The following is a 9,358-nucleotide window of genomic DNA, read 5'->3' on the forward strand; positions in this document are numbered from 1 at the left end:
GCAGCTGGAGAAGCACAGGTGTCCCTTGTCGAGGGTGGGGGATCCCAGGATCCTGGGCCGATGAGACGGAGGGAGGGAAGTGGAGCACAGGGGACCCGGAAGGGGCCGTGACCGTCGGTGGGCCGAGCTGGGTAGAGCCCCCCAAGGACCAGGGGGCCGGCAGGGCTGTGTCCCCATCAGGGCAGGAGCACGAGCCTCTGCGCAGCTGCGCTGGCAGTGCCGGCAGAGACGGGAGGGACCTGCGGGGCCCCGCGGGGGTGGTCGGCCCCCCAGGCTGCGTGCAGGAAGGTCTGCGTTGAGGGGCGGCCTGGAGCAGGGAGCCCCGGCTCATTCACGGCCCCCCGCCCCCGCAGCACTACGGCCAGAGCTGCCTGTTCAAAATCGCCATGAACATCCTGAACATGCTCTTCACTGGCCTCTTCACGGTGGAGATGATTCTGAAGCTCATCGCCTTCAAGCCCAAGGTAGGCCTCTGAGACGGGCCTCTGGTCCACAGTGCCGGGGGCACAGGGTGGGGGACAGTGGGTGCAGAGTCTCAGCGAAGGACCGTTCCCTCCCAACGATAAACGTGCCAGCTCCGGAGCCTGCAGGCCTTGAGCCAGGCCAGCTCCTCAAAGCAGAATCTCAGCCCGCGGGCCGGGCCGTGGTCTGGACACAGGGAACAGGGACATGCCTGAGCAAACCTCCTTGCAGGGTAGGCAGAATGGTCCTTGTCCCCCCACCGTGGCCCCGGCCCCCGGCACGTCATCTAGAAGAGACTGGAAACCAAACCTCTCGAGGCCCAGCCCCCCAGACCCACCCGGGCTCTGTTCTCTCCCCGTTTCGCCGGCCGCGCAGACTAAGAGCCTGGCTGTAAGAGCTGCGTTTGCTCAGGGCTGGGTATCTGTTTCCCCACCTCAGGGCTGCATCACTGCCCCCTGTACCTTCCAGTACGGGACGGACCTGCAAATGTCTCTGCTTTTCTACTTGTAAGCAGCTTCTAGAAAAAAGGCTGGGAGAGAAGATTAGAGCCATTGGCTGAGTGAGGCAGGGCAGGGCAGGTTGGCTCCCTGTCACTTGGATTATCTGTGCCCTCCCCAACCGACCTGCCCCTGGGCCTCAAGGACAGAGGGTGACCCGGTTCAAGCAGGCCTTCCATCTCTGGCCCTGTAGACAGGTCAGCATCGCCGGCATCCACTGACCTGGGCTTCACAGGGGGCGGCTGCCCCGGAGCGGGTATCCCAGTGGCTTGGAGGCTCCCGGCTGCGGCACAGCTTTGGGGGCGATGAGGAGGAACGCATCGTTTCTAAGAGGATCGTGCAGGGCAGCTTTCCACACCTTCTCTTCCCCGCTGTTACTGGTTCCTCCAGATGCAACACAGGTCAACGGGGGGTGAAAAGCAGGAATCCCTGGCCCTGTATTCCATTTCCATTCAGATGTTCACCTGCCTCAGGACTAGCCGGGCCAGGAGGGGTGGTGCCCCTTTGGCTGTCAGATCCCTATTCAGCGCCAGGATCTGCGTCGTCTTCTCTGAATTAACATTCCACCAACCATTCTCAGTAACCTGCAGTGCTACACACACCTCGTCGCATGGAATCCTCAAGGCGCCTCTCCAAGATAGGTATTAGCTCCACGTCTTAGGGAAGAGGGGAGTGAAGCTCAGAGCAATTAAGTATCGTATTAATTACACCATTATTAAGCGGCAGAACTGGGAATAGAAGCCAGTGTGTCTGACTTTGTAGTCGATGTAATTTCCGCCACACGGAGCTGTTAGCAAGCATCTTCCCACACCAGGTGTTCTGCTGGGAACTTTCCAGAAAGAGGGAAACCACCTTTGAGGGGCTTCAAAGACAAGACAGACGTATTCTTACCGTGCTGCATGTTCCTCTCTCACTGAGAAGGCCTGGGAACCTGGCTGATTTTCAGAGAATAAGACCCCTAATGAATGCCATTTGGTGATAACAATGGTGTTTTCCTGTCTCCTCCAGAGCAGCAAATAAACTCTGTCTCACTTTCCCTTCCAAGCCCTGTCCCATTTAGGGGCAGAGGAGACCATGGAATGTCCCTGGCCACCTTCTGTGGGGTCCCCTGGGGTCCTATTCCCAGCCATGCTGCCCGGGAGCCAGTGGGCTCACAGCCCGCAGCAGCGTGCCCTGGGGAGGCGGGGAGGCCGGGCCGCGCTAGGGCTGAGCTTCCGGCTCAGACGACAGCCTCCAGGAGGGAAACCGGCATCATTTTCCCCCAGTTTTGTGAGACATACAGTTTAAATATTTCAAAACCTTGAGTCATTCCACGTTGACTCAGACGTGTTTCAGATGATCCCTGATGCCGGCTGCAGGGCCCTGCAGGGGACTTCCTGAGTCAGGCTCCTGAGCTCAGGAGATGCACTGGGCAAACCTGCCCTAAGGAGCACCTGGCAGTGACCCCTGCAGGGGCCTCTGCCTGGAAAACACTCTCCCCGAATCCTGCACACCCAGGAGCAAAAGCCCGTTTCCCGGGAAGCAGCCCAGTAGGGTGCTCTGAACCATAAAGCACCCAACTTCCTCCATCTCTAGTTTTCTGTTGTGAGAAGATAGGGTGAAATAAGAGAAACTTTTCCAAAGCAGTAAGAGAGCCGTCCTGGGGCCACCTGCACTTCACGCGTGCCAGGGTCTGTCTGTGGTATAAAGCAAAAGGGAAACGGACCTTTTCTGGGAATACCCTGCAGGGGCTTCTGGCGGCAGAGGGGGAAGGGCCCCTGGCCTGGGCAGCCAAACCAGCCTGTGCAGCTGGGAGGAGGATGGGGTCCCCGGATTCTCGTTAAGGAGTGTGGACTCCAAGAAAAGCATCCCCCAAGTTTCCAAACCAGGAAGTACTTGAGGGGACTTGCCTGGTGGCGCAGTGGTTAAGAATCCGCCTGCCAATGCAGGGGACACGGGTTCGAGCCCCAGTCCAGGAAGACCCCACGTGCTGCAGAGCACCTAAGCCCGTGCACCACAACTACTGAGCCTGTGCTCTGGAGCCCGCGAGCCACAACTACTGAGCCCATGTGCCGCAACTACTGAAGCCCATGCGCCTAGAGCCCGTGCTCCACAACAAGAGAAACCACCGTGATGAGAAGCCCGCGCACCGCAACGAAGAGTAGCCCCCGCTCGCCGCAACTAGAGAAAAGCCCGTGTGCAGCAATGAAGACTCAACACAGCCAAAAATAGATAAATAAATTTTTAAAGAAAGAAAGTACTTGAAGCCCTGGTGGAAATATCTAGCTGGATCTGGCCCTAGAACCGGTGCTCCTAATGTGATCGTGTGTTTGTGCCACAAGTGAGTTTGCACCTGCGAGCGTCAGCTAAGGAAGGACAGTTAGGCAGTAAGAACACGGGAATTGCCATCAGTCCTAACATCAGGTGTCTGAGGTTGGCCTGCTGGGCTTCCTACTCTGTCCCTTGGTCTCTGTGGTTGGTTGGCTGGTCGGTCAGTCGGTTTGTAGTTTGGCCTCGTTCTTTCATTGTCCTCGTGGTAATTGATGTCCTCGGTCTTCATTTCCATCTGTTCTGCTCGCCACCTTATGGAAAATAAATGGACTCAAGTAAATCCCTGCTCTGCTCCTAAAATTCACATTCTGTCTGAAGAATGGGGCAGGTGACAGGAGTGTCTTGGACACCTAATGGCCAGAGGGAATTTCCCCCCGAGCGGAGGACTGCCCTGGACATTTCCGATGGCCCCTGGGCCCCACGAGACTGTGCAGGACCAAGCTGGTCAGCATGAAAAGGTTTCGCATAGAATCGTCGGAAGTTAACTAAATAGCTGGACTGTCCTCCTATCATGAACAGAAATTTATCAGCAAAAACAGGGAGAAACTTTTAAGATACACTTTATGATAAGCACTGAAAAATATCCAAAGACTGGGCTCCCTGGTGGCGCAGTGGTTGAGAGTCTGCCTGCCAATGCAGGGGACAGGGGTTCGTGCCCCGGTCCGGGAAGATCCCACATGCCGCAGAGCGGCTGAGCCCGTGAGCCATGGCCGCTGAACCTGCGCGTCCGGAGCCTGTGCTCCACATAGCATCTTTATTGGAGTATAATTGCTTGGCAAGGTTGTGTTAGTTTCTGCTGTATAACAAAAAGAATCAGCTATATATATATATATATATATATATATATATATATATATGTATATCCAATGCCTCAGAATAAATCTAACCAAAAACCTCTAAGATCTTTACAGAAGGTCTGTGAAATTTCACACAGAGGAGTTAAAGAAAGCTTAGTAAATGAAGAAATACGTCATGTTCATGAATTGGGAAAGTCAGTGTTACAGAGATGTCATTTCTCTTCAGTACAAGCCCAGTTAAAACTCCAGATTGAACTTTAACCCAAGTCCTTCAGGGTCAAGAGGACGACCCTGGGGGTTCCAAGGCTCCAGTCCCTTTGGGCAGCTCTGCCATGACTGTGGAGGTTCCAGGGCTGGGAATGCTCCACGTGGATGCTCCACGGTCAGCTCTGGGGGGGGCGGGGGGGGTGATCACGTGCCTGGCACTTGCTGTTGACCGTGACCCAGCGGGTGATGAAGGGAGAAGGGGCCCCAGGCTCCTGCTCAGAGAAGCAGATCGGCCCAGGGAGATGGGAAGATTCCCGACTACCCCTCCTTCACCCAGGGACTCACCTTGGCCTTGGCAGGTGAGGAAGCAGGGGCAGCTGTTTCTGAGACTTTCCCATCCCCTTGGTGCTGCCCACCCAGGGAGCGGCCACATCTCTGCCCCCGGAGGGCCTGACCCCACAGCTCTCTGGGATCAAAACGCTTTTCCACGCCCTCCCCACCGAGAACAGTCCAGAAAGCGAGTGGAAGCAAAATGGAAACACTCATCGACCCCCTGGCCCCCGGCTCTTGGGCATAAGAGCAACTGAAGCCTCGGGGACGCTCCTGATGCAGGAGAAACTGGGGCCCAAAGGCGTTTCAACCCAAGGGATGCATGAGGTCTCCAGACCAGCGCCAGGACTGTCTGCAGGAATAAAGACGCTCCGTGCCCACCATCTGTCTGTAAACAGCCACCCGCCTCCTGGGCACCTTGGCTCATGCAGCCAAGGCATGCATTCTTAATTTTATTTAAATTAATTCAAATCCGTGTGGCCACATGGCCGGTGGCTGCCATATTGGGCCACGGGGCTCTAGACACCGCTTCTCTGCAGGCCGTTCGCGGGGTCTGCATCCCTCCATCCATCCGCCTCACCCCAACTGCTCTGGCTTCATGGACCCAGGTGGGTGATCTCAGGTGTGGGAGCCCTGAGGGAAGAGTAGGATGGGCTCCTGGCCCGGCGTCCCCCTTATGGGTCCCCTCCTGGCCCCCAAGTCGTCCCAGGACCTCCCGGGTCCAGTAGCTGCAGATGCCGAGGCAGGCGGTTCAGTGGTCAGCACCAAGCTGTGGGGCCGGGCCAGGCTGATGTGCTCGGCAAGAAGGTCTGAGCTGAGAGTATGGACGGCCTTGGCCTTGCCAAGCACGAAGGCAGCCTTCCCCTCGTTACTGACTGTGCTTGTGCGTGAGGTCCCGGCCCCTGGTGCCCCCGGAATAAAGTCTCCTCTGCCATCCTTAGGACGGTTTTCTGTCTTGGGAAGGACTGTTGCCCGAGACACGGGGTGAACGGTCAAGGTAGGAGGAGTCATCACCAGCTGGCTCCTTCCCTGGGCCATGGCAGAGGGACAGATGAGGGCTGGACTGGCGGAGGGGGCCAGGATGGGGAGGTGGGGGGTCAGGGCGGCTGTGTCTCCAGCCAGGAAACCGCAGCCGATTCTTCTGTCTGTCCTCAGCTTTGTCCATGTCCAGAACCTTCTTTCCTTGAAGACCCAGCATCTGCTTCCACTTTAGTAACAGCCTTTCTCACATGAGCACAACCTCCAGCCAGCTTGGGGCTCCCCAGGGGCACCCCTGCCCCAGCAGATGGGGAGGGGGCTTCTGAGGCTGGACCCGCTGTCTCTGGTGTTTCCTTGTCCCCGGTGAGCGAGCCGCTCCCGCTCCGGGAGACGGGCCAGGCGGGCGGAGAAGCAGGGCGAGCCCCCCAGCAGCAGGGTGAGCCCCCCAGCAGGTGACCGTCTGGTGAGGGAAGGGACCCGTCTGCACAGCTGAGCCCTGCCCGCCTTCCCGCTCAGGCGGGACTCAAGCTTGGGCTATGATTTTCCTTAACGTCCAAGATCAGCTTTGCCCTCTGTGCCCCTGAGGAAGGGCAGCGGGGCCCACACCAAAGGGTAGAGGCTTCGTCGGGGCAGCCCGGGCAGATGGGGCGAGAGGGGCCAGGGCCGGGCTCTTCCAAGTGCCGGGAAGACCCCGTAGGCAGGAGCCGTCGGGCTGGGGTCCTGGGAGGGAGCCCTCCCTGAGCTACTGAGAGAACATCAGGACCCCTTCCTTACAGCCAGTAAAGGAGCAGGAGATGGAGGAGGAAGGGCGGTGACCGGCAGGAGAGGATGCCAGCCAGGGCCATTCCGTCTCCTGTCTGGAAAGCTGAAACTACTAGAAACTGGCTTTGTCTTCACCAGATACTACATTGCAGCTAAAATCTGCTTTCTCCCCAGCTTTACCTCTGCATCCAGCCGTACCACTCGCCCTAATTCCCCTCCTAACAGGTTTAAGTCAGGCGGACGTTTCTGCAAGGGGCAAAGATTTTTGTGAGGCTTTATTTCCTACAAAACAAGTTTATTTCTTGCTTGATCATCCCCTGCCCCCAGATCCCACCGACAGACGAAATTCTGGAGACAGAGCAGGAAGCCCACCTCCCCCCTCAGCATCACCTCGAACGAGCCGGGAGGGCAGGTAGGGCTGTGGTCCAGACACACCCTGTTCTTTCCGCGTCCGTTCCTCGGTAATGTGGGGAGGCTGGCTTAGCTGGGCCTGAGTGGGGTCGTGGCCATCTCAGTCTGCCCGGCTGCTAGGACAAACTGCAGAAATCTACTTTGCACGGTCTGGAGGCTGGGGGTCCCAGATAGGAGCACAGGGCCACGTTCAATGAAGGGGGCCCCGTCTGGCTCACAGCTGTGTCCTCGCAGGTGGAAGGGGTGAGGGAGCTCTGTGGGGTCCCCTGTTCAAGGACCCCAGTCCCGTTCCTGAGGGCTCCACCCTCATGGCCTAATCACCTCCCAGAGGCCCCCAGTACCATTCCTTTGGGCGTTTGGGAAATCTGCAGGGGGCAAACCCCACGGGGTGCGGGCCGGGTCTGCCCCGGGGAGAGTGGCCCTGCTTGTCTTGAAAGAGCATTTATGGATCGTTTCCTTGAGGAGCAAAGTAGGTAACGTTTAGCAGAAACTGGGACTCAGTGGCCGGTTAGCGGCCAAGGTTCAGTGCAGCTCAGACTACCACTAGAAATATGAACGTCTCCTTCTATTTCCTTCCGACATGGAAAGTTCAACTCTCAAAACACCGAGAGCCAGCAAGAATATTTCCTTTTCGGAAATTGCACGGAAACTTAGCCATTCTTTCAGGCTGGTGGGCTTCAATCACTTTAGAACCAAAGCTCCCTTTTGGCAATAAATACTTAGTACTATTTCCTTAATTTTCCTTAAATAAAATTCAGGGAAAATCTAAATCTTTATGTATAGGAAACTCACACCTATACACATAATATAAATACATGTATATATGTCTATAATTCCTAAGTTATAATGGGAAAAGTCTGTGTTTAGTTCCCCGCACCCCCTTTACTGGTGGTCTGCAGGTACTCGATGCCAGATGGGCAGGGAGCGTTGAAGTCAGTATGATCAAAAATAATCCCAGCACTCGTGGAAAGGCCCCTTTTGGGGAGGGCAGGGCAGCTGTTGCGTTTCATTATGTAATGTGGAGATGATTCACTCTGGGTGACACGGCCACGTGAGAGTCACTGGGAGGGGACGAGGCCCCTGCGCCTGTGAGCAGTGGTGTCCAGACCCGCCAGCCTGGACCTGTGGGAGGGGAGGGGGAGGGCTGCTAGCAGGGCCGAGACCCAGACAATGGTGGCAGGAACAGTCCCTGGCAAGGCTGCGTGAGCTGGGCCCGCCTCCCCTCCCCTGGAGGCTGGCAGTCACTCTGTTTGACACAGGAGGGGCCAGGCCTGGTGACGCATCTCTGGAGCTGAGGGCAGGCGCTCTTGTTCACTCAGGGTTCTCTAAAGTGGGCGCAGGTGGAGCCTGCAGGGGTGCGCTGGGCCACGCCCCCTGGGGCTAAGGAGGGGCCGGCCCATTAGGTGGCTTGCGTCAGGAAGGGCAGGGGATGAGGATGGGACGGTCAGGTCAGGTTTGGGGGACTCCCCCCCGGGGCATAGTCTGCGGGGTGGGCCGGGAGAAGATTCCAGGTGGGCAGATGGCGCCTCGCTCCCACCAAGGCTGCCGTCCTCTGCATCCCCTTCCCCGCTCCAGGGGGCCCCCCATGTCCCTTTGAAGTGGGGTGCCTGTGGACGTTGCCACGTGTCAGACGGCCTTGCCCGTGCTCGAGGCATATCCCCTTGAACCCTCGTCCTGGACGATCCTGCAGCGGGGTCCTGCCGTGGACCCAGGTGCCAACTGGGGTGGAGGAAACCCTCCCCAGGCCCCAAAGGAGCCCAGCCGACCCTCTGTCCCCTCACCCCCGTGGGAGGCGGCAGGTCAGGTCGGGCTCATACTCTGCCCACACCTGTGCATTTCCAGGCACCCAGATGCACCCATTACATCTTGGTGAGATAAATGAATGAGGGCCTTTGAAACCTTCCTGGGGAGAAAAAAGCTTAATTCCAAAGGAGAAACGAGAGCAGATGTCCACTCCGAAGTGTGCACTCCTCTAACTACTGGAGTGCGGCGCCATCACCACCACCCTCCCGGGGTCTCCTTGACCCTGGCCCCTGTCTGCTGCTGCCCTTTGCCCCGCCCGCCCCCGTCCCAGGCTGTCTATGCCGGGGGGCTCCAGGGCTTCTGAAGGGGCGCGTCACAGGGTGGGACCTGCCAGGGGCCGGGGACAGCTGTGCACCAGCCATGCCGCCCCACTAGACGCCAGAGATTTCCTTGATTACTGTTACGTCTGAGTGACATCCTAAGGTCATACAGTTTATATTATCATCTCTGTGTGGCGGCAGTTACCAGTGTGACACTCAGCTGCCGGCTGCACCCACCACCTCCCATCTCCCCGTCCCACGACCCGGAACCAGGCACAGCCTCCCAGCTCACGCCAGCAGGGCCCTTACTCGGCTGGGCCCCCTTCCCTGGCCAAGCACACGCCGTCTGCCCACTCCATTTTAGGCCCCGCCTCCCCCAGGTGGCCCTTTCTGCTTCCAGCAGCTCTACGTCCAGCCTCCACCCAGGGCCCCCCCACCCCCCCCCGCCACATTGATCTCTGGGGCCCTATGTGTCCCTGGAAGGGAACAGTCTTGGGGCAGAGACCCGGACAAAGTCCAGTCAGCTTCCGCACCAGGAAGA

At 58.0% G+C, this 9,358-nt stretch overlaps 1 protein-coding gene across 2 annotated transcripts in view; it reads left to right on the forward strand.

Annotated features, from left to right (window-relative positions):
• The window catches only part of CACNA1C (calcium voltage-gated channel subunit alpha1 C), a 435,574-nt gene that overhangs the window by 376,219 nt on the left and 49,997 nt on the right, over nt 1-9,358 (forward strand). For both annotated transcript variants that reach the window (XM_007469483.1, XM_007469484.1), the window contains exon 28: nt 354-464. In XM_007469483.1, the coding sequence (XP_007469545.1) occupies nt 354-464 (111 nt within the window). The remainder of the gene's footprint in view (nt 1-353; nt 465-9,358) is intronic.

Source organism: Lipotes vexillifer, unplaced genomic scaffold (assembly GCF_000442215.2).
Source record: "Lipotes vexillifer unplaced genomic scaffold, Lipotes_vexillifer_v1.1 scaffold395, whole genome shotgun sequence".
Lineage (NCBI taxonomy): Eukaryota > Metazoa > Chordata > Mammalia > Artiodactyla > Lipotidae > Lipotes > Lipotes vexillifer.